The sequence below is a fragment of the Odocoileus virginianus genome, unplaced genomic scaffold (assembly GCF_023699985.2).
Source record: "Odocoileus virginianus isolate 20LAN1187 ecotype Illinois unplaced genomic scaffold, Ovbor_1.2 Unplaced_Contig_8, whole genome shotgun sequence".
In the NCBI taxonomy this organism is placed as follows: domain Eukaryota; kingdom Metazoa; phylum Chordata; class Mammalia; order Artiodactyla; family Cervidae; genus Odocoileus; species Odocoileus virginianus.
Window position 1 is genome coordinate 238,236 of NW_027224325.1, and position 24,874 is coordinate 263,109.

Genomic DNA, 24,874 nt, shown 5'->3' on the forward strand with positions numbered 1-24,874 from the left:
AGATTAGTTTAAACATACACACACACTGAATAAAATAATAAGTTTCAGTAGAATATGTTTTATATAATGTCCAAAGACATAGAGAACCTAACAATAATGTAGTTGGGGTTGCATGTGTGTAGTAAGAGTATGTAAAGTAAATGAAATACCAAAATTCCAAATGACAGTCACCCTCTATTGGAAAGTAGGGGAAGAACACCACTGAGAGGGCATCACACAGAGAACTTCAGAGATTCACGTGATGTTCTGTTCTAAGCTTGATGGTGGGCATTTGTGTGGTAATTTTACTTCTGGGCTTATGAAATATTCATGCATGTAAAAGAATGTATGATGTATATACATTAAAAGAGAAACAAAGAATGGGAGATAAGGTATTGAAAAGCATAATTTTTAAAAGAAGGGGAATTAGGTGTAAGAAAGTGGGTGGTATAGTCGCTAAGCCGTGTCCTACTCTTTGTGACCCTATGGACTATAGCCCACCAGGCTCCTCTGTCCGTGGGGATTCTCCAGGCAAGAATACTGGAGTGGGTTGCCATTTCCTTCTCCAGGAGATTGTCCCAACCGAGGGACTGAACCCGGGTCTCCTGCATTGGCAGGCGATTCTTTACTGCTGGGCCACAGGGACTCCCTCAGTATAACCAAATCTTCAAGAAATTTTTTGCTGTAAACTGGAGGAGGGATGGGACAATAACTGGAAGGGATGAGAGAGTGGGGCAAACGTGTTGACCATAAAAGCAGTGATGGATTCTCAGTTGCAGAAAAAAAAAACAGATGAGAAGAAAGTCTGTTGAACAAAATATAATGGAAATCTAGATTAGAAAAAAAACCTAAGGACTTCCCTGGTAGTCCCAAGGCTAAGACTCCGAGCTCCCAATAGAGGGGGCCCGGGTTCAGCCTCTGGTCAGGGAACTACATCGCACATGCCACAACTAAGACCCACCACAGCCAAATAAATAAATAACTTAAAAAAACTTAAAAATGTAATGTCAAGAGACGGGTTCGGGGGAGAATGGATACACACTCAGGTATGGCTGAGGCGCTTTGCTGTGCTCTAAAACTCACAGCGGTGCTGATGGGCTGCACTCCAGTGTAAAATAAAACCTTAGAAAGACGTAGTGCTCGGAGAGACCTTAGAAACTGCCTGTCAGCCTCCTCATTGCGCAGATACAGAGAGAGAGGCCGTGAGAAGTAAAACAAGTCGCCCACTATTATACAGCTGTTTCATGGTAGAAACCTGATTAAACCTCAGTCCCAGATTCCCAGTCAGCCCATGGGAAAGAGCAAGAGACGCTGTGAGGGGAAAACAATACTGTTTTGATGTGAGAGGGAAAAGGAGGAGTCTAAGTTGATCCTGGGGTTTGAGCCTGGAACCTGGGAGGCAACCCATTGTGCTAGATTACAGCGGTGGAGTCGCCCGACTTGGCAGTCCTGCAGCTTCTCTCTGGTACTGGGTGAGGTGACCTGAGAATGTCTTTGATTTGAGCTTGATTTTCCTCAGCTGTAAAAGGGAAATGATACGTCTGCCTCACTGATTATTACTGCATTTGTAAAACCACTCATTAAATTATTATTTATTATGGAATAATCATGATACAATATGAAATGAGAAAGTTGAGTGAGAAACTGATTTGGTGGAGAAATATAATGAATTTGGTTTTGACATGCATTGTTTATTTATGTGATTCATAGTCTACCAGTTTCCTGAAAGGACCTGAGATGGTGACTTTTTTTTTTTGGCTGAGCCATGCGACTTGTAGTGTCTTAGTTCCCAGACCAGGGATCAAACCCATGCCCTGGGCAATGAGAGCACAGAGTCCTGACCGATAGACTGCCATTAATTCCCTAGATGGTGACTTTTAGACAAAAGGAATATAAATACTAATGGGACAGCCAGTTGATGATCACCTAATATGTAGCCTGAAAGTGTGGAAGGTGAATTTTTGTGAAATATCAGGACTGGAGATCTGAGGTTGAGAATTACTGACAAAGAAGGTCAGCTCTCTCTCCATGCCAGTTAGCTCTCTAAGGAAAGGAATGTTGAAGAGAAGGGGTCCAAAGACCAATCCCAGGAAGAGGAAGAAGAGTCAAGAGTAAAACAAATGTTTGGTCATAAAGGCAGGAGCGGAATCAGGAAGAGCATCAAATTGTGGGAGACAGAAGGAATGAGGATGAGGGCAGCACAAGTGCAGGATAAAAACTGAAGAGTAGATTAAACTCAGCTGGTTCTCACTGGTGGTCTTTGCAAGAGCAGTTCCAGGGGAATTACAGATGTGCAGACTGCAGTATGTGTGGGAAAACAGTGAAGGTAAGGATATAAGCCATTTGCTATTTTTCAGGCATGAAGAGGGCAAGAAAGCTGAGAAAGAGGATTCCTACATTTATTCTCTGACTTTTAATCTATGATTCCCTAAGTGTCACTTTTATAACCAGAGCCAGTGTCCCTATAAACACAAAACTTAGGGGATTTTTTTTTTTTCCTCTTTCTTTTTTCTTTCATTTTGTAGAAGATGTGACACTCAACTCTCTGGTGTCCGAAGCATTTGTCAGGTTTTTTGTGGAGCTGGTGGGACATTATTCTTTGAGCATGACTGTCACTGAGCGTGGGGAGCGTGTATTCCAAAGGGAGCCATTTCGTAAATCTCACACCTCCCGAAGTGTACGCCACTTCCTGGATCTCTTCATGGAAACTCAGATGTTTGCAGGATTCATCCAGGACCGAGAGCTTCGGAAAAGTGGGGTGAAAGGTCAGTTTCATCATAAAGGTCTCCCTCTGTATTTAGTGAGCATTTGAAAGATTTGAAAATAATATAAACAAAAAATAATATAAGGCTACAAGGACTCACGATCAGTTGTTTATTATGGGAAAAAATTTATTTTGTGATATTGTTTTAGCTCTGGAAGTACATTGGTAATGAGTATAGAGTTTTATTCAGTTGATTTTCAGTCTTGAGTGTATGACAGTTTGAACAGCATGAGTTTTCTTTGTAGGTTTGTTTGAGGTCAGGGCCCTCCAGTATTTGGAAACAATTCCTGAGTCTGAGCCCAGTGGAGTGAATAGAATTTTGCGAAGTCTTGGTAAGTTGCTGTGTTTTCCTATCATTATTAGATAACCATAGTTAAAAAAATAACAAGATAACAAACTTTTGTGTAAGCATGCCTCATCACAAAAGCTTTACCATCACATCAACAACATAACCTCACATACAGTGACCAGAAATCATGACCCCTATTTCCACAGTGTTTGGAGAATGACAAGACTCTCAGAGGTTAGGATTCTCCATCAGAGTTTTCCATGGGACTGTTTTCATCAGATGACGCTTCTTCATGATATAAGAATTTTGCATATCATAGTTATTCATCTTTTCTAGGCCATATCCCATGGAGAATCTTATTAAAAACTGCACCTTTTTCCAGCAGAATACCCTTGGAGCATATAAACACATTTTGCATATACTTTTAGGGTGTTCATGGACCCCCTTGAAGCCCATCCATGCACTCCAGGTTAAAAATACCTGGTTCAGTGCTCACTTCGGCAGCACATATACTAAAAATTGGGAACGATACAGAAAAGATTAGCATGGCCCCTGCACAAGGATGACACGCAAATTCGTGAAGTGTTCCATATTTTTCAGAGTGAAGTAAGCCAGAAAGATAAAGAACATTACAGCATACTAACACATATATATGGAAATTTAGAAAGATGGTAATGATAACCCTATATGCAAAACAGAAAAAGAGACACAGATGTACAGAACAGACTTTTGGACTCTGTGGGAGAAGGCGAGGGTGGGATGTTTCGAGAGAATAGCATCGAAACATGTATATTATCTATGGTGAAACAGATCACCAGCCCAGGTTGGATGCATGAGACAAGTGCTCGGGCCTGGTGCACTGGGAAGACCCAGAGGAATTGGGTAGAGAGGGAGGTGGGAGGGGGGATTGGGATGGGGAATACATGTAACTCCATGGCTGATTCATGTCAATGTATGACAAAACCCACTACAATACTGTAAAGTAATTAGCCTCCAACTAATAAAAATAAGTGAAAAAAAAAATTACCTGGTTCAAAAAAAAAAAAAAACCAAATACCTGGTTCAGTGGGCGTCTGAAACAAAAGATTATTTCCTGCAAGTCTTTTAATTTACACTTCAAATTATGCCTAGGGCTGTTACTTCATCTTTATACCACAGTGTTAGATTAGATCAGTGGTTTTCAACTGTGACTACAATATTATACTCTCTGGAGAACATAAATGAAACTTCAGGGAATTCCCTGGAGGTCCTGTGGTTAGGACTTGGAGCTTCCACTGCAATTGGCATGATTCACTCCCTTCTTAGGAAACTAAGATCCCACACTGCAGGCTGCAAGGTGCAGCAAAAACAACAGTTAATAAAATCCATTCCCACCCCTCACCAGGCTCCAGGAAATCTCTGGAGAGCAGGAAAAGCAATTTTAACCTGCAGTCAGATTTGAAAAGGGCGGTTTAGATGATGTCTGAGTTTCCTTCTATGTCTACAATTAAACATTTGGGGGTTCTGTGTGTGTATGTTTGGTTTGGGTTTTTTGGTGGTTAAACACATCAACTGATAACTTGAGATGGCAGCTTACTCCTGGGCTGTTCTGAATGACTAGGTTTAATCCCTTGCATCAAATAATGTATCCTAAATAAAAATGAACTAATGAGAGTTCACTCTTTTTCCTTTAGGAAGTAAAATGAAATTTCTGCAGAAGAAATGAAATCTTGACTGCCTCCACCCTGAATAGAACAGAATGTGCCAAAGAAACTATTTTTCCAAGAATCAGGATGCCCTGAAGTATTCTACAGAATGTTGAAAGGTTACAGAGTGGGCCAGGTTCTTGGAGGAGGATTCTCCTGTTGCTGCTGTAGAATCACTGGAGAATTGTTGGGAGTAGTCTGGAACCTATACTTCCTTTATTCTGTCTGCCTCCAGATTTTTTCAAGTGGCCTTTTGAGTCTTGGCTCATTCTTTGTGTTTTGAGTTTAGCGGATGAAGGCACTTATCTTTTATACAAGAGAAGAACATGGTGTTGCATTTTTAAAAACAGCTCAAAAATGAGCACAGCGAAAAAGTGCTGCATTTAAGGTACTAGGGAGGCATGATATAAGTAGACGACACAAGCCCTTCACACATAATTCTCATCACTGAAATTCCATGGCAGCTTTAAACGTATGGGCTGTTTAAGGAATATACTCATCTCTTTTTTTAGGGGCGGGGAGGGGTGGGGGGAAGTGTTTAAAGCTAGGGGAATCTCACATGGAAGTCCTATTTATTAACACTGTTGTTGAGTATCTTATAAAAATAGACACCCTACAACATTCCTTGCACATTGTATGGCACTTGGGTAGCTTGTCCCTCGTGTATCAACACTGGGAAATTATAGCTAATAGGGGGACTTCCCTGGTGGTGCAGTGCATAAGACTCCACACTTCCACTGCAGGGGACACAGTTTCATCTCTGGTCAGAGAGCTAAGATCCCACGGGCTGTGTGACATGGCCAAAGAGAAAAAATATATAGCTAATAGGAAAATTTTGTCTCAAGGGCATGAAAACTACCTTCTTTTTCAGGGTCCATCTTGGGCCATGAATGGTATGTGTGTGTATGTCATCTTTAATTTAGTCTTTAAATCAACTGTTTGCATCTCTCATTTCATTGATGAAGAAAGTGGAATTCAGAGAGTTTAAACTGAAGCCAGGACTATTCATTTTTTAACACAAAGCTGGTTATTCCTACAGATGGAAAATTGGGGTCTGTGGGATTATAGCTATTGGAAAAGGTTTTTTTGTTTTGTTTTGTTTTAAGCTGAAGTGTGCCAGAGCCAACTTGCAGCTCTGAGGATACAGGACTTCATGCTACAGGTGTCCAGCTGAGACTCTCCTCATGGTTCTTTTAGAAATGTTGGGTTTTTTCTCTAAATTGGACTCAGAATATGGACATTTCCTGGGCACACACCACATAATCACCCCAACTTTTAATATCTAAAGTAGTAGCAGTGATTTGAAAGAGAAATTTGTCAGCCATGGTGTAATTTTAATTTGATAAATGTTATAGCAAGTGTCAGTTTGTTTTCTTCAACTCCTGCTGATGGCTTTAACTACATAAAAAATATTCAAACTTAAAACATTGTTGTGTTTTGATACAACTTACTGACTTGTACAATATTGTCATTACAACCCATTCAGGTGTGTGTGGATGGATCTGAAGCAGACAACATGTAAGATGGGTGCTGTATAATCCAATTCCTACAGATGTGGGTCCAGAAAATAGAACTGAGCCCTTGTCTTTAAAAAAAAAAAAAAAAAGTTTATTAAGCAGCTTACCCCAGTGGGACTTTTACCAGACATTTCCCCATTTGGTCTCTTCTGACACTCCCACCCTGAGGGAACAATCCGTAACTGGGAATTGAGTGTTTATCCCTCTGTGAGGAGCCCTTTACTTCAGGAATGGGAGTCTTGTTTTTATCCCTCCCATCTGAAGCTGCTTCCTTAAGTCTGTTTTGTTTTGTTTTTGTACAGAATTACGAATTCTGGACTTGTTTGTAAGATAATCGCTCAAGATTTGTATAAAATGTTGTTCACAGATCTTTTAATGAATAAACAAAAAAATACCATGGATCTCTTGGAGAATTTGAAATAAAATTGCTTAAATTGTAAAGATCTTTTACTTCATTTAAATCTATAGCTAACACACTTATCTAAAGGTAGGTAAAGGATAAACGGCCCTAGAGTAACCAAGCCTAATAACCGTGGCCAACATTTTCAAGCTCTTGGCGAAATCGGGGTCTAGATTTGCACACAGGGCACAGTATATAGTGCTACTATCAAAGGGAACTGGAAGCCAGGGACCAGAGACTGGGCATCAGCAATAGCAGGAGTGGCTGGAAGCAATGAGAAGAGCTCTTCTTTACCGAAAAGTGTAAAGGCAAAATGACTGGATTTAAGACACGCCCTGAAGGCAATTTTTAAAAGATGGGATTAACGTGCAGCCACCCATCTCTCCCTGGGGCGGGGAGATCAGGTTCGTTTCCTTCTGCAGACCTAAAGCTTCGCAATTTAACTGGAGACTAGAGCCCACCCCCTGCATTTAGTCACTACAAAGCTTCTCAGGGCGCCGAGAACAAAGAATAGTGGGAATACAGCAAGGAACTGCAAAGGGAAAAAAGTTTAAGGGAAGAAGGGGGAAGGTTAGGGGAGTAATGCCGAGGTGGAACCCAGTATCTTTCTCCCTGCCAAATCCTGCAGCCAGTTTCCTCCAAAGATTTTAAAGGATTCCACTTGCAGATACTCGAATACTGGTCGAAACCGAAAGCCCCAAATCTCCCGCACTTCGATGCCAGTCGACGGCAAAAAGATGGAGCAAGCGGGGACAGGAAACAGACGTACCGGGGACTCTGGGAAACCACGAAGTGATGTCATATCCGACCAAAACAAAAATGGCCGGGCAATTTCTAGCGGGCGCGCCCTCAGAATTAACAAGTGGGCGTGCGCCAAAGCAGATACACGGGTGACGTCATTACGTTAGTGTCGGGCGCGGGCGACGTGATTACGTTAGCGTCGGGCACTGGAGCATTGAAGTGAGCCTGAACCCGCAGACTTAGAAAACTCCAGTGAACCTAAGGATGGCGGGCACTGGTTTGGTAGCCGGGGAGGTTGTGGTGGATGCGCTGCCGTATTTTGATCAGGGTTATGAAGCGCCTGGTGTTCGCGAAGCGGTAAGTTCGGGGTTTTGTGTAACGGGCTCAGCGCTGGCTGGCCCATAGTGCCGGAAGAAGCGCCTAACAATTCGCTGCTCGTACCCTGCCCTCTTCTCGTCCTTAGGCTGCGGCGTTGGTGGAGGAGGAAACTCGCAGGTACCGACCTACGAAGAACTATCTAAGCTACCTGACGGCCCCGGATTATTCTGCTTTTGAGGTAAGTGTGATGTTTTGAGCCCAGCGCACAGTGAATCCTTTTGGATCGAGAGCCTTTGCCTTAAAAGCCTTCACTTAAAAGTGAATTGTAAATTCCAGCTTAAGTGTTACTTGCTTCACTGCTACTTACCCTGTTGTCAGTACTGTCAGTCAGTTGAAAATAGCTGCATAGATAAGCCTCCTCCAGAGTTCTGAGACCCACAAGACTTCCTAGGGCTCCGCAGACTGACCTAACAGTGCAAAAATTAGTGTTACGTCTTTCCAAGATAGGTTTTTTGCGTAAATTCTCAAAGGGATCCTCTTCCTCTAAGTATAAAACAAGTGATCTAGGCTATTTTTTAAAATACACAAAAGCCTAATTACCTAAGCTTCTGAGAGCCACAGGATTGCGGCCTTTGTTTCAAAGCCTAAATATTTACTGAATGTATGTCGTTGATTGTAGAGACAAATAATATCTAAGTGAACCATGCTAAACCGTTTAGATATTTTGCCTAGAAGTGCACCCAAAATACTGTGGGTGGTAGTTTAGTCGCTAAGTCGTGTCCGGCACTTTGCAACCCCATGGGCTGTATGTAGCCGAATTCTCCAGGCAAGAATATGGAGTGGGGTTGCCATTTCTTTCTCCAGGGGATCTTCCCAACCCAGGAATCGAACGCGAGTCTTCTGCATTGCACGCAGATTATTTACCAATTGAGCTACAAAGGAAGCCCATCCAAAATACTGTTCAGGGTCTAATTGTTTAGTCGCTTAGGCGTGTCTGACTCTGAGACCCCAAGGAGTGTAGCGCCAAGGCCTCCCTGTCGTTCACTGTCTCCCGGAGCTGATTCAAACTCATGTCCATTGAGTTGGTGAGGAGAAGTGGGTGGTAGAGGATAAGATGGTTGGATAGCATCACCGGCTCAAAAAAATAGTGGTTAAGTTTTAAGTAGGAGAGAGATGTTCCTACTGACACGCTTGCCTTCCATGATTTTTTCTAAATGTTGTTACCCAAATATAGATGTTACCACATTAAGTACTAAGGACAGTAATGAGTCCTTATTAGCTTGATTTCTGAAAGTTTCAGACAATTGCATTCAGACACAAACTTAAATACTTGAGCCAGTTTTGTGTTTAGCTCTCTTAGATACAACCTGTGCTTCCTATCTTTATAGTTAGTATGCTGATTATTTCTGTGTTTCCTGTTTTTATAATTAGTATACTGATTATTTAGCACTTTTTATAGTGGGTGCTAATAGTATGCTGTGCTCACTATTTAAGTCCTAAAAAAACTGTGTAAACTATATATGTTTAATATTCCCATTTTTTAGATGGGAAAACTGGAGCTTAGGCTAAGTAATCTGCCCAAGACCTTAAGCACTCCTCAAACTGCCTTTGAAACCGCTCTTTCATTAGTTCATTTAACAGCTGTCTCTGAAGATTGGTTCTTCACAAATTATTAGAGAACAGGAGTTTACATTCTAGAGTGTGGAGACAGATAAATCAGAAAATACCAGATTGTTGATAAAGCTATACAGAGAATTAAAGTAATAATATGATGTAGAGTGACTCAGTGACTGCTTCAGAAAGTTTGATTGAGGAGGAGCTGTCTAAACTGAGATGAGGATGCTCCGTGAACAGGGATCTTTTTCATCTTCTTCACCACTGTGTTTTCACCTAAAACAAAAAATAGGCACCCAAATATTTATCGCTGAATGTATGAAGAGCTTCTAAGCCAGTTTAATGAATGCTTAATGTATGCCATTCATGCCTATAATTCCTTTTATAACTTAGCTCTGTGAGTGCTGGCTCAGTCTTTGAAGAGAGTTAAATTAAAATTTCAGATCTGTCATTTGTCATGTGGGTTAGGTAAGGGCTCTGATGTTACATGGCTGAAGATAGCTTGTACTGTATATTTGTAGTTTGTTTCTTACCTAATTGTTAATTTTTACTCTGTCACTGTGCATAGGGTTCTATCTAGAATGCCTTAGTTTCTACAGGAAACTAAATAACCATATTTTCTTAGAGTTGTGTGAAGCTCAGCAGTAGTCCAGAAAAGGCTTTTTCCAAGAAGACATACTTAATGCAAAACTTTTAAACAGTGAATGTGGACTTCTAGAACACCTTTTTAGCTTACTCTTTAGTCTAAATGAAATAGGATGTTGACTAAAACATTGGACCTAAAGAGGTAGAACTATATCACATTTTTTTGAAAATAGTAAAACTGTTAGAGGCTTCCCAGGTGGCTCAGTGGTAAGGAATCCACCTGCCAATGCATGGGTTCCATCCTTGGGTCAGGAAGATCCCCTGGAGGAAATGGCACTCCAGTATTCTTGCCTGGAAAATTACATGGACAGAAGAGACTGGAGGGCTATAGTCCATGAGGTCACAAAAGAGTCGGACATGACTTGGTGATTAAACAACAAAAACAGCTTTTCTTTGGGGGCCCCTTTGCATATGAAATGGGTGTGTGCCTGTGCACTTACTTTTCCACATTCTAGAGAGCACTGACTCCAGAGAAGAGTTGGGGATGGGGGGATGATCCATTATAATAGGTAGTAGTAAAGTATAAGTATTTGAGTAGGTTAGATCCATTATTTGTTTGGTGGTTTTTAATTTGTTTGTTGATATGATTTTGGAAATAGTTCTTTCTTCAATTTATATATCAGACAGACATAATGAGAAATGAATTTGAAAGACTGGCTGCTCGACAACCAATTGAATTGCTCAGTATGAAAAGGTAAGTCCTATTCTTGGTTCGGCTGGGCTCAGATCATTCTTTAATTTTAATTTATTAGTAAAACTTCTGTCAGTTCAGTTCATTTGCTCAGTCGTGTCTGACTCTTTGCAACCCCAAGGACTGCAGCATACCAGGCCTCCCTGTCCATCACCAGCTCCTGGAGTTTACTCAAACTCATGTCCATTGAGTTGGTGATGCCATCCAACCATCTCATCCTCTGTCGTCCCCTTCTCCTCCTGCCTTTAATCTTTCCCAGCATTAGGGTCTTTTCCAATGAGTCAGTTCTTCACATTAGGTCACCAAAGTATTGGCATTTCAGCTTCAACATCAGTCCTTCCAGTGAATCTTCAAGACTGATTTCCTTTAGGATGGATTGGTTGGATCTCTTGCAGTCCAAGGGACTCTCAAGAGTCTTCTCCAACACCACAGTTCAAAAGCATCAGTTCTTCGGTGCTCAACTTTCTTTATGGTCCAACTCTCATATCCATACATGACTACTGGAAAACCATAGCTTTGACTAGACAGACCTTTGTTGGCAAAGTAATGTCTCTGCTTTTTAATAAGCTGTCTAGGTTGGTTGTAACTTTTCTTCCAAGGAGCAAGCATCTTTTAATTTCATGGCTCTAGTCACCATCTGCAGTGATTTTGAGCCCCCCAAAATAAAATCTGTCACTATTTCCACTGTTTCCCCATCTATTTGCCATGAAGTGATGGGATCAGATTCCATGATCTTAGTTTTCTGAATGTTGAGTTTTAATCCAACTTTTTCATTCTCCTCTTTCACTTTCATCAGGAATCTCTTTAGTTCTTCACTTTCTGCCATCAGTATGGTGTTATCTGCATATCTGAGGTTACTGATAACTTCTGTAGCATGTTCAAATAAATGTGGAAAAGGAAAAAAACTTGTCTGCTTTTATATTAATACATGTTTTTTCATATAATAGTTACACTCATGGTTTATATAATCTTTTGTTAATGTTCAAAAATGTTCTTTCCACCATCATTAAAATGTAAACTCTTTAAACTCCAGTAACAAGAGAATGGAAAAGTAAGTTCATGTTTAAGAATTCCCAAGGACATGTTCCTGATTAGACATGTAGTGCTTCACTCTTACACAGACAATGTTAGTAAACTCAAAGTGCCTGTGTAGTTTGACTTTGGTTCTGTTTTCTCCCTTCCCATACCACTTTACTACAAAACTGTTTCTCCTTCCTCAGAGAAAAAACCTGAAACATTCTTTTGTTACTTTCTTTAAAATGGAGAATTGGGTTGCTTACCATCTGAGGTCCCCTTCAGCTCTAAGATAACTATGAAATGAGAGCCAGTATATAATCTGGCAGAGCGGAGAGGGCCACATGAACAGTGGGGTTATCCTCTCAGCATACATACAGATAATAAGAGGGATTTGAGCCTATAGAACCAAAGGACCAGATTTCGTCTTTTCTTGTGCTCCATTTCCTATCTGGCCTGACATGATAAAAGCAGAAAAACTTCTAGGACTCTTTAGTTCTCACATTTCTAGGTACTTCTGCTCTAAAGGTTTTCACGATAGTAGCTCTTTCATAACAGCATATTTTATTTATTTTTTTTTTCCCGCAGAACACATGTATTTACATTAATTCAAATGTCCAAAGTACAATATAGTGGCATCTCTTTAACAGTTCATATAATTTGAGACTTATACACACACAAGCATATAGACAAATACTAGTCTCCTAGAACAAAGGCTGAAGAAGTTACTCAGACATTTTGGCATTGACACCTACATATTTATGGCAACAAATAATGATGGCTTTAAACTTTCAATAAGATCTTTTGTACAAGGATAGGAGATGTACAGAATGGAAAGAAGACAGTCAAACAAATGCACCTTTACTGTACTATTTATCTAACACCATATGCGATGTAGGACTGCTCAGCAAATTTGAGCAGGACTGTCTATTTACTCTGGTCTGCAATGATAACATGAACTGAAGTATCCCCAAATCTAACTTTACTTTGTGCTTTATAAACAACTGCTGCTTGGTTTTTCCTTCTGCATCTTTTAAAAATGAACACTTTTCTTTAACATAACTCAAATTTGGTCCCAATAAGTTAGTAAAATCTCTAATACCTAAAATTTAGCTTTTCTTTCAAGAATCCTGAGTGAAAGGACAATGTCAGTCACGTCGCCTCCAGGCCAGCTTTGAAAGATGAAGGTATTATCTAGAACTTAAAACTCTGAAATACAACTCCATCTTTCTCTGGCATGAACCTAAGTGCTTTACCACATTTCCTATGAACCAGTGAAAGAGACCCTTTGGTTTTATTTCTGGAACACAGAACAACCCCATTTCTGCCCTACTGTTTATTCTTGCAGACCACACACAAAGTTGAATATAAAGAGATTCAATCACTACATAGTACAAATGCAGGCACAAAATTAAGTGGACGCCACAAAGGGTGTGTCTGAAAACACTGACCGAATCTGAGTCGGATTTCACCCTCGTGGACTTTAAGATGCCCTCAGCTATGACCGTTTCACTGGGAAAGAGCCTGACCTTCCCATTCTGCCCTGCTGCGGTATCCTTCAAGGGTTCCAGAAACACTACTCTTTTCCCGGCCCCTGCCTTCCGTTCATCGGTGGCGGCCTCGCTATCAGGGCAGGGAGTGAGAATAGATGCATGGACATTGCTTTGGTTTAGCATATTTTTTCGTCTCTTGGGTTTACACTTGCAGGGACACGGTGTCAGATAGAGGTACAGAAGGACCAAAACAGTGCTGGCTACGCAGGCTGCAAGCGTGGTAAAAGCTGTGTTAAATGCCTCGTGCGCGTGGGATTTGTTTATGGTGAAATTGCTCACGTTTATTGTGACATCCACAGTTTCATTTAACAGACGTTGGCGATTCATTGCAACACAGGAATACACTCCAGCATCCTCAAAACGAGGACTTTCTATAACCAGGCTTCCGTTGGGAAACACATGGAAGTTTTCCATCTCTTTGTCGGGCCCCAGCACTCTGTTATCTGGACCGACCCACATGAAATCGGTATTTGCCCTACCAGTCTTGCCGTCACAGTGGACCATCAGCCTTTCCCCGACCTGAGCCTCGTGAATAAAGCCAAGGGCACGGAAGGAACCATTGATGATACTGTCAGAGCAGTTCAGGAAGCTATCCTGGAGCAGAAGCACCTGATGGAAGTGCCTAGTGTCAGACCACAGGCGACAGGTATAATCATTCTTAAAATCCATCACTGAGCTGAAGTGCCTACGGTACCAAAAAATCAGCAAGGAGTAGAGGGAACAGTCACAGACAAAGGGGTTTCCATGAAGGAAGATACCTCTCAGTTGCTTTCCTGGCACTAAATTTATATGATGCATTGGCAGAGAGGAGATCCGGTTATAAGAAACATCTAGAAACATCAGTTCTGCCAGCTTGAACCTTCCAACATACAAATCCATGGGAAACTGCGTGAGAAAGTTTCCACTTAAGTACAGTTTTTGCAGTTGGGAGAGCCCTCCAAACGCTGAAGGATCCAGATAGGAAATGTGATTGTTGTAAAGCAGAAGCACTTCCAGAACCTTCAGCTCTTGGAACACTGCACTTTTCACAGTCTTCAGCTTGTTGGAAGACAAGTCAAGACACTTCAGATTTGGAGTGGTGGAAAAACTGTCCGTGGAAATGCTCGTGATGTTGTTGTGCCGAATAATGAGGGTGTTCAGCTTTACCAAGGATACTGGAATCCACTCAGAATCCAGAAGCCCAATTCTGTTGTAACTCAGATCCAGTCTCTTGATCAGCCTGAAAAGGTTCCCAGGCACCCTGGACAGATTTTTGTTGGTGCAGCTGACGATGTCAGTGGCACAGATGCAAGCGGTGGGGCACACCCCGGAGGCGCCTCGGCTCACAGTCACCGTGATAACCAACAAACACAGCAGTTCCTTGCAGCCCCGTCTGACAACTCCAGGCAGGGTGGGCAGTGCGTGTAAACGTAAAGACATTATGGTCGCCTCTGAGTCTCTTCCAGGCGCCCTTTCCACCAGCTCAGCCTCCCACCAGTGAACAGAGCTGGGACGCCTCACGGGCTCCGGGGATAGGCCGCCGACGTGGTGTCTACTGCAGGTCTGTGCGTCCGTCTGTCTCTCTCTGTCACTCCGGCATCTTAGGAGTTCCTTTCCCTTTTGCTCCCGGCGGGCGGCAGCCTCTCGCTGGCTCGCAACTTTGGGGAGTTTCAAGCCGCCGCTTCGGCGGCAGCAGCAGCAACCCCGGCCGCAGGAAACGTCTCGACCGGCTCCGGTTGGTTCTCCCGGGCTCTCTTCATTGCTCGGCTGAAGGTACCGCCTGGGCGATCCGGTCGTCGCGTGCCCACGCGCGGGGCGCCTGGCTCCTGGAGCCGGGTCCGAGGGACGGGGGCGCGGGAAGCGGATCGGACCCGGCCCCGCCTCTCCGCTCGCGGGAGGCAGCAGGGCCTCCATAACAGCATATTTTAAACCCATAAGTAGGTTATAATCCATTAAGCAGTTGATTGTGAAGTTTAGTAAGACATCACAGCACTTTTTTTTTTCCATTTATTTTTATTAGTTGGAGGCTAATTACTTTATTGTAGTGGGTTTTGTCATACATTGACATGAATCAGTCATGGATTTACATGTATTCCCCATCCCGATCCCCACTCCCACCTCCCTCTCTACCCGATCCCTCTGGGTCTTCCCAGTGCACCAGGCCCGAGCACTTGTCTCATGCATCCAACCTGGGCTGGTGATCTGTTTCACCCTAGATAATATACATGTTTCGATGCTGTTCTCTTGAAACATCCCACCCTCGCCTTCTCCCACAGAGTCCAAAAGTCTGTTCTATACATCTGTGTCTCTTTTTCTGTTTTGCATATAGGGTTATCATTACCATCTTTCTAAATTCCATATATATGTGTTAAGTATACTGTAATGTTCTTTATCTTTCTGGCTTACTTCGCTCTGTATAATGGGCTCCAGTTTCATCCATCTCATTAGAACTGATTCAAATGAATTCTTTTTAATGGCTGAGTAATATTACATGGTGTATACGTACTACAGCTTCCTTATCCATTCGTCTGCTGATGGGTATGTAGGTTGCTTCCATTTCCTGACTATTATACAGCACTTTTTTTAAGGAAGATAAAATATCAGAATGCGTTGCATGTAAAGTTAAGTACTGTTTTGTGAAACTTCTGTTCAGTTATGTGTATTTGTATACTGTGTCACAGTGTAAAATATTTCTTATTGTGGGTTATGATTTGAAGTTCTCAAAATGCTACATTTATGATGCATGTGTAAAGTTTGCTTTTTTTAAAAAAGAAACAAAATAGTTTATCACTTCTTAGTCCCAGCTGCATGTCCCTCAATTTTTCATAGGAATGATATGAAGTTTTTACAATATCTAATAACAGTAAGAAAATAGAAATTGAAAGTTAGTTTGTAGCAACTCATTATAAAGCTGGGATTTATGAAGAGTGTATGTTCCTGGCTATATTGGCAGTATTGAAGGACTGGGTATTATTAAAAATAGATAAAAGACTAAGTGTGAAATGTAAAAATCATCATATACCTTTGCCATTTTTATCTCTAGAGGGGTGTAGATATGTGGGTAGGAAGGTGGATAGATGTAGGTGTGTTTTACAAAATGATAGCATGGTTTTTCATATCCTGATTTTTTCCCTTAATGTATTACAAACATTTTAATATTCTAAGTATTCTTTAGTAACATTTAATAGCTGATATAACAGTCCTTTATGTGAATGCATACTGTAGCTTATTGTATCATTTCGCATTGAAATGAACAGTTATTTGTTACTGTATATCATAATGCTAGATCTTATTTGTAAATTGATTCTTAGGATAAATAGGCTTCTTATTATTGCAAGGTCTACATGTTATCTTCAGTCTTCTGGTTGGTCTGTTTTTTTTCCAGTCTTCTGTTTTTACAGTGTGTGTAGACCTACGAGGCATTCTGTTGGGAGTAGAGAGAAAGATTTGGAGGAATATGTGGTTTTATTTCATTGTTGTTTAATTTCAGATATGAACTTCCAGCCCCTTCCTCCGGTCAGAAAAATGACATCACTGCATGGCAAGAGTGCGTAAACAATTCTATGGCGCAGTTAGAGCATCAGGCAGTTCGAATTGAGAATCTGGAACTAATGTCCCAGCATGGATGCAATGCCTGGAAAGTGTATAATGAGTAAGAAACCTTTTTTTTTTTTTTTTAAACCCATCCCACCTGTTTAAGGGAACCTAAACCTAACACATTTATTGTATAACGTTGCGGTAACAAGTTCTGAGGTCTGATTTACGAAACAGCTTGGTAGTAGACCATGATCCTTAATGTGGGGGGCCGTGCTTTTACAGTCAGCTCTCATTAGTCGTGCTTTCTGCTTTTTAAAGTGGCCTTGAATACTGAATTAGCAAACACTGAACCATTTCAGTATTTGGGAGAAATACATACATGTGTATATATACACATCTCACATAGAGGATAATCTTACACACTTTATAACAACTCACCCTGACACATTGTGTATTTTATTTATTTTATAAAAGAGAAGACAAAGTTTGGAAGTGTTAAGTAGCATGCCAGAGTTGGAAATTAAACTCTCTCCTCTGGTTATCTCTGCATGAGACCTGAAACAAGAAGGTGAAGTATCCCTTTGTTCTTCTTTAGCTGGAAATGCGCATGTTTAGCAACTCTGAATTTTTTGCTGCTCTGACCGCATCCATGAATGATCACAGAACTCTGCAAGGATTGATTTGGGGGTTACAAATAAATTTGAGTTAATGGGCAAATTCATCTGTACAGAATCTGCAGATAATGAGAATTGATTATAAGCAGAGAATTAACACCAGAAACAAGAGTGCTACTGAACTCCTATTTTTTCCCACAGAACTAGCTTTAGCTTTAGGTTTTGCTGTCTATGGTATTTAAGGTTCAGTTTCCAGTTCGTAAAAGTTAGTGGTTAGATGATCTCCATGGCTTCTTTGAGCCCTAAAATCCCACATTTCTATTAACAGTTTAAGGCCATTGACTCTCATGACTGCATAAAACCATTTGTTAGAGTATGATTCCTGAAACAGTAAAGCAAAAATCACAAAATGATAAATAGCTTTTCTCAAGTTTTCAGAATCATGTTTAAACTTCTTTGGTCACATAAGGATCTGTAGGCAAAATCCAGAATGTAAGAAATTGCAGAACAAACAATTTAGTCTCTATTGTGAACATCACAAGGCAAATAAAGGAACACTGGAATTAGGACGATTAAGAAGCTTTAAGAGAACAAATCAATCCAAAACAGCATGTATTTCATAAAGTGAAAAATGTGATTTTTTTCCTCAAGAAGCTTTCTTTATCTAGTTGAGGAGGCAAGATATTCTAGGCCAGATAGCCAAGCAGTTCATTTTGGCAGTGTGGAGGCATGTGCTGCATTGTGGTCTGTAAACTGTAGAGATCCAGAGAAGGGAACATTAAGGATTAGGTCCACTGTAAAAGGATGAGATGTGAGGGTGGGGATTATTGAAGTGTAGTTGAGTTTTGTGTTAGTTTGAGATGTATGGCATAGTGATCTGGTATTTTTGCAGATTATACTCTATTATAGGTGATTACAAGACAATGGGTATAATTCCCTATGCCATACAGTATGCCCTTGGTGCTTATCTACTTTACATATAATAGTTTGTATCTGTTACCTATCCCTAATTTGTCCCTCCTCTGCTTCTCTCACCTTTGTTAACCACTAGTTTGTTTTCTATATCTGTGAGTCTGTTTCTGTTTTGTGTGTATATTTTATTTGTATTATTTTTTGAGATTCCATATATAAGTGGTATCATACAGTGTTTGTCTCTGACTTATTTCACTGAGCATAATATTCTCTAGCACCATCCACATTGCTGCATGTGGCAAATTTCCTTTTTTATGACTGAGTCGTAATTCCATTGTTGATGTGTATATATGTGCCATCTTAAATTCAGTCATCTGTTGATGGGCGCTCGGGTTGCTTCCATGTTTTAGCTATTGTAAATAGTGCTGCTACACACATTGGGGTGCCTGTGTCTTTTCAAATTACAGTTCTCATTTTGTTTTCAGATATATGCCCAGGAGTGGAATTGCTGAATCATATAGTATTAATAGTTCTACTTTTAATTTTTTGAGGGACCTTCACACAGTTTTCCATAGTAGCTGCACCAATTTACATTCCCATCAGCAGTGTACAAGGTTTTCAGAAAAGGGTGAAATATGGATGTTTAGAGGAGAGTGAAAACATTCTAGGAATGGAGGAGAACATAGATGGGGGGAGGGGGGAAAGAGATGCCTCGGATTGAACATTGCTTTCATAATTAAAGATGTAAAGCTTTAATAATTATTCTTTATTTAAGGTCCAGGTTTTTTTTTTATGCGAAAAGCCAGCATAAAGCACTTTTATTGCAATCATGTGTAGTGCAGGGGGTGGGGGTAGGCTGGGGGAGTAGGCAGCAATTTCTCTCACCAAATCACTACACAGGACAGCAAAGGGGTGAGAGGGGGCAAGAAGCCAGGAAACTCTGAGATCAGCAGGGGGAGCTGAGCATCAAAAAACAGGAGTTGCTGAAGCTGTGATGACCAGCATCATTTTCTTAAGACAACACTCAAGGATTTGTCATGATGGCTTGGCTTTCATGGGAGTTAAGTGTCTACAAACAGCATCTTCAATTTAACTTTCGATTAAAGTTCTTAAAATTTAGGAAGTAGAGCTTGGATAGCTATGCGATTACAAAAATCCTGGATATTCATTAGAAAAACCACAGGATGGAAAAAAAAATAAAAAGGCCAGGCCATGAAGGTTTCAGAGGACTCAGGGAACAGACATCTGCAATGTCCAACATCTCAGTGAAAACAATCTGCTTTCAAAAGGCAGACGGTCTATGAGGAGGGTGAGGGTGGGGCAGTGGAGGTAAAGGCTCTCCCCCTTCCCACTGCAGTTTTGGGTAGGGCTTTCAATTCAACCCGAGGACATCTCTCAACTTGGAGAATAATTCGGCCCTCAAAAGCGCTTTGAATCTGCTATGGCTTTGCAGTGCAGCAGCAAAAACGTTTAATATATAATAGATAAAACTTTCATCCAACAAAATAAAGATTCTTGCACCCCACCCCCCCAACACCAATTCCTAGTCTAAAGTTAACCCATTATTTGTGCTGTTAATATACTTGACTAATACTTAATTGGAAACCTAGATCCAAAGGACTGAAACTCAATCTTCACCCCAGAACAAAAACAAACTGAGTAATTTGAGGTTTATGGCATATACTTCAGGTCAACACACATACGAGGAGAAAGGGGAAGAGCAAAGCCGGTGACAGGACACAGTCTGGGAAGATGTTTATACAGAGTGTAGTGGAACACGGACTCGCTGTGTGCGTCTGGAGGCGCCAGATCCTTCTGTGGCACCTCCAAGAATGGGGAGCTCGGGGAGGAGGCCGCTCCTGTCACCCCGGTTTTAGAAGTTCCACCTCAAAGATGAGTGTAGCGTTTGGTGGGGTGATGCCTGGGTGCCCAGTGGCACCACAGGCATAGTCTGGGGAGATAGTCAGCTTGGCTGTCTGACCCACACTCATCTGGGCAACCCCTTCTTCCCAGCCTCAGATCACCTCCTGCTTGCCCAGAACAAACTTAAAGGGCTTGTTTCTGTCCCGGAAGGAATTGAATTTCTTTCCACCGTCAAGCATCCCGTGTAGTGCACCATGCAGGTCTGGCCGCACTTCGGGAAGGTGCGCCCGTCTACGGGAGAGATGGTCTCCACCTGCACTCCCGTGGCTGCGATAGTGGCGGACGCTGGGTTGGCCGATGGGCTGCGGCTACGGGCAGCGTGGACTGAGGAAGGTCCAGGCTATTTAACATGATATTCAAAGCAAAAGTCTAGTCCTCTCTTTGGTGACTATCATAAAATCTGCCTCTGAGCCTTTACTCAGGCCTTACCTCCTCCTGAAATACCTTTTAACTATTCTACCCAAATTCAGCTTATTCAAGGCATGACTTTAATCTGTTTCCTTTTCTTCCCTGATTAAAATTCTGCCTCTGGTACTCCATCTTTTGAGTAACTATACAAATCACTATGTGCATCACTTGTTTTCCATTTAATTGCATAACACTTTCTAGTGTCGATCTTTCTTTTGCCCATTATTTTGTCTCCTCCAAACCCAATGGATGTTTCTCCAGAGGAACTATACTGTATCTTCTCAAAAGTAAATTTTCTTTCTTTGTGATAGGATTCACAGATGTCCAATATGCTGGGCAGAAAACTTTTCAGTTTTAAGTAGATCTTGGTGCAGAACTGCTTTTAAAAAAACACTATTTCATTAATAAGGAGAGAATTCTTTACTTGAAACTGAAGGGAAACCTTCAAGGTCAGCCCCTAATTTTACAGATAAACAGATTTAGCCCTTGTGATATCAAATGACTCATCCAAGAAAGCATAGCTATTTAGGGCAGAGCTGAGACTAGACCCCAAGTCTTCTGATTCCCATGGTACTGTGTGGTCAGTTTCAGCATTCTTAATACTTGAGGAGGGACCTGTGTGTTTAAGAGGGAAGCTAGGAAAAGGGAGAAGACAACAAATAAGCTGGGCTTTCAGAAAGAGGTGATTCAAAGAAAAGTTCCCTATTAACGGTCAGAGGTCAGGAATAGAATACTAAGCTTTATTGTCTTCAGGGTGGAATAATTGTCAAAGTGGGATGAGCTGAAAGAAAGCCTGGAGAGGCACCACTGTTTGGAGACCAAGTTTGTATAGAATTAGAGTTAGTTTTTGAAAATCAGTTGGTAGAGAAAGAGAATTAACTCAAGAAGCAGGAAATTTGAGCCACAAAAGCCCGGAAATAATACTGGATCTAGAGCAAGAGCATAATAGAGCTAGTATGGTTGAAATGGACTCTCCTGCCTTAAGAGGAAATTGATAGGGTATGTGAATTATATCTTAGTAAAGCTGTAGTTTAAGAAAAGAGAGATTGAACTCTACCCTTGAGCCATTTCTCTAATGATAATTGCAGGGAACTCTGTATAACTCAACTTCTCCCCTCTGCTGGTTAGAGCTGATTTGGACTGGAATCTGAATCTACAGCCTTCCACAACAGTTCTTTTCTTCTCTCTAGTTAGCAGTAGACAGGAGAGAGTGACATACTAAATGTAGGTGAAGAAATGGAGATAAAAGGAGGTGGACTCATGAGTGATATAATGAGTATACTTGTGAGATATTCCCTAAGATGTGATACAAGTACACAAAATCATAATTCTAGTAAACAGCTTGGGTTCAAGCGTTTATAAGACCTGAATGCACCTCTAAGACTTAATCATGTTTGTTACCTTGACCAAGTTACTTAATCTGAATACAGTGTCCTAACCTGTGAAATGGGGATAATGATGTCTACCTCATAGAACTCTTGTGAGAATTAGGTTAGTATTGTAGTGTGTCTAACATGATGTCTGGCACAGGGAACTCAAAAAATACTGGCTTATTTTTAGCAAAAAGCTTGACCTTGTGTCAACTAGACAGTATACTTTCAGTTAGCACTATTTGATTTTAATGTACATTAATCTGCTTTTTTTTTTTAGAAATCTGGTTCATATGATTGAGCACGCACAGAAAGAGCTTCAGAAGTTAAGGTAAATTGTTTTTCTTTCTATTTTAGAATGAAGTTTAGGTGAATCCTTAGTAAATACAATGAGAAGAAAAAGGAACCACTGGACTATAGTCATATGAGAGTAAATAATTGATGATCCACTCTGTCCAGTGTTTAGTGTTGGATTTGCCCTACCTGAGTTGAAAAGAAATAGACGTGAGATCTGAAAACATCTCTCTGGGGCCATTTGCAGTTTGCAATTATTGAAATGATAGTTTTAGAAGGAAAAGGTAGTAGAATAATATGTATAATATGATTTATATTAAATTAAAAACACACACACCCCCTAATCTCTGTATGTATACATACATACAGGAAAGTATCTGAAAGAATACTCACCAAAAACTGAACGAAAGCTATCAGAGAGAAGGAAAAGCATATGAAAGGAGGGACTGTCCATTCTTAAGCAGTTAAAGACGTATTAATTATAGACTTTTCTGTTGATTTTAATCTTATGTTAGAATTAGGTGGTCTGTATAAATATCTTTTTTTTTTTTTACAGGAAACATATTCAAGACTTAAACTGGCAACGAAAGAACATGCAACTCACAGCTGGATCTAAATTAAGAGAAATGGAGTCAACGTGAGTATCTGTAATTCCATCACCTTTTAAATTGTTTGGCATGTGTTAAGATCAGGATTCAACAATATGATTCAAACAGTATTCAAATAGAGTGCCACAAGTATCAAACAAATGCTTTTCCGGAATCCCAGTCTTCACTGCTTCTGCCTGTTTCTAAAGTATGAGCTTGAAAGGAAGTTAGAGTTACAAACAAAAAATTGAACCAGTGCTAATTTATTCTTATTTTAGAGCCCCCTGTTTTCCATCCACTACTTCTGTATGGAATTCCACCCTTTAAAAGGATAAAAAGTCTATTTTTAAACTTTTATTGTAGGGAAATTCCTTACTTTCTTGATCATTTGTGTATATCTTAGGAGTTTTTCCTCCTTGTTTATATATTTTGTTTTCTTAATGTTCTTCATATATTCAAATAAATTTGTACAAATCTCTGAATATAGTCATTTTTTTAATCACTTCTTTTCTTTTTTGACTTGCTCTTTCCCTAATCTCTCTGCCTCCATTACCCACACCATTGTCCTTATTCCACCTTCCCCTCATCTTCTGAGTCCCCGATGTTATCAGTCTATTACTGCATCTTTCCACACTCTTCTTCAGATTGATATAATCTTCTGCATGTACATGTGTGTTCATTTAATTTGTCCTAGAGATTTTTTTTCTGAGAGAAGGGGAAGATTCTTTGAATCTGTGGAATTCTGTCTTAGCAGCTGTAGAAATTTCTTCATTTTTTTTTTTTAAATTTTTATTAGTTGGAGGCTAATTACTTTACATCATTACAGTAGTTTTTGCCATACATTGATACGAATTAGCCATGGATTTACATGCACTCTAGAAATTTCTTCATTTTTAACTATTGCCTTTGCCTTATTTTCTATCCTTTTCTAACCCAATTAAATACTAACTTCAATCACTCTTTCATATCTCTTCAGCTCTTTCTAATTTGTTCTTTTTTTAAATGTTTTTATTTTGAGATAATTGTAGGTTCACATGCAGTTTAAGAAGTAGTACAGAGCAGTGCTATATACATATCCTTTACTCACTTTTCCCCCTAATTGTGCCTCAGCTTTTGAAAATGTAAAGCTAAAAGTGAAGGTTAGTATTATGGTTAAAAATGTATATACTGGTTAAAAATGTGTGTGCGATAAATGTGTATAGTTTTGTGTATACTCTAAACCTCTTGTAAGAGAAATTTCGCTTTAGGTGATCTTCCCCTCTGCTCTCTTTCCTAGCTGGGTATCCCTGGTCAGTAAGAACTATGAGATTGAAAGGACTATTGTACAGTTAGAAAATGAGCTCTTCCAGATGAAGCAGCAACACGGAGAGGCAAACAAAGAAAACGTGCGGCAGGACTTCTGAAGCAGACGGGCCTGGTGGGCAGCGTGGGAGGGACGTTGGGCTTTCACAGAGCATCAGGCATCTTAACTGTGGAGAACATCAGCATCGTTTGGAAGGCATCAGTGGTTTTATGTTTAGAAACCATAAAATGTGGGTAGCTGTATTCTGTTTGTACATTTTTGCAAAATAAAAAACTTCAACATGGTGGTGGTTTGTTTTGTTTTGTGTTTTTGCTATTTAAAAAGAGCTTTAGACTTCCAAGATTTGTATGGCTTTAGAATAATGTTCATAAAATAAATTTTGAGTCACTGGGACCATATTTTGTACCCAAGAGATCCTTACTGAAAGTTTTCAACATGTACAAGAAGTTGGAAATTTTGATTTATTAATATAAGTATTTCAAATAAAGAGGTAGTTCTAAACAAATTTTTAATTACCAAACAAGACTAAAGAAATACAGTGGCTCCATATATGTTATCTGTGATCATCATCACTGTAAGCAACGGTTACATAAAGCTTAGTATGTGCTGAGCACTGTTCTAAGCACTTTAGGTAGATGAACTAAACTTACATGAGTTAAGAAAAAAAAATGGATCCTCACAAAAGCCTATGGAATTACATATTCTTCTCATATACAAACTGACAGGTTCTGATGAAG

At 40.4% G+C, this 24,874-nt stretch overlaps 3 protein-coding genes, 1 non-coding gene and 1 pseudogene across 5 annotated transcripts in view; 3 read left to right on the forward strand and 2 right to left on the reverse strand.

The window, feature by feature from the left end:
• Positions 1-6,675, forward strand: part of DENND2C (DENN domain containing 2C) — an 88,624-nt gene extending 81,949 nt beyond the window's left edge. The window contains exons 17-19 of one of the 2 annotated variants that reach the window (XM_020875855.2): positions 2,505-2,744; positions 2,989-3,075; positions 4,706-6,675. In XM_020875855.2, coding sequence (XP_020731514.2) covers positions 2,505-2,744; positions 2,989-3,075; positions 4,706-4,737 — 359 coding nt within the window. In that variant the 3' untranslated portion in view covers positions 4,738-6,675. The remainder of the gene's footprint in view (positions 1-2,504; positions 2,745-2,988; positions 3,076-4,705) is intronic. The other variant, XM_020875857.2, reaches the window with a different exon arrangement.
• LOC139033913 (U6 spliceosomal RNA) lies at positions 3,521-3,629 on the forward strand. The gene has a single exon (XR_011486400.1). It is a non-coding gene; the product is annotated as a U6 spliceosomal RNA (small nuclear RNA).
• Positions 6,676-7,479: 804 nt separating the features above from the next.
• BCAS2 (BCAS2 pre-mRNA processing factor) lies at positions 7,480-24,420 on the forward strand. Its single transcript, XM_070463888.1, has 7 exons — positions 7,480-7,732; positions 7,839-7,931; positions 10,576-10,646; positions 16,680-16,841; positions 22,234-22,284; positions 22,804-22,884; positions 24,111-24,420. Exons 1-7 carry the CDS (start codon positions 7,640-7,642, stop codon positions 24,235-24,237), a joined length of 678 nt encoding a protein of 225 aa, XP_070319989.1. The 5' UTR covers positions 7,480-7,639; the 3' UTR covers positions 24,238-24,420.
• On the reverse strand, positions 12,977-15,071 carry LOC139033909 (amphoterin-induced protein 2-like). Its single transcript, XM_070463887.1, is given in 2 exon segments — positions 12,977-13,108; positions 13,110-15,071. Coding segments are annotated over 2 exon segments (1,560 nt in total). The 5' UTR covers positions 14,630-15,071; the 3' UTR covers positions 12,977-13,068.
• LOC110151724 (peptidyl-prolyl cis-trans isomerase FKBP1A pseudogene) lies at positions 20,115-20,806 on the reverse strand (annotated as a pseudogene).
• Positions 24,421-24,874: the final 454 nt, after the last annotated feature.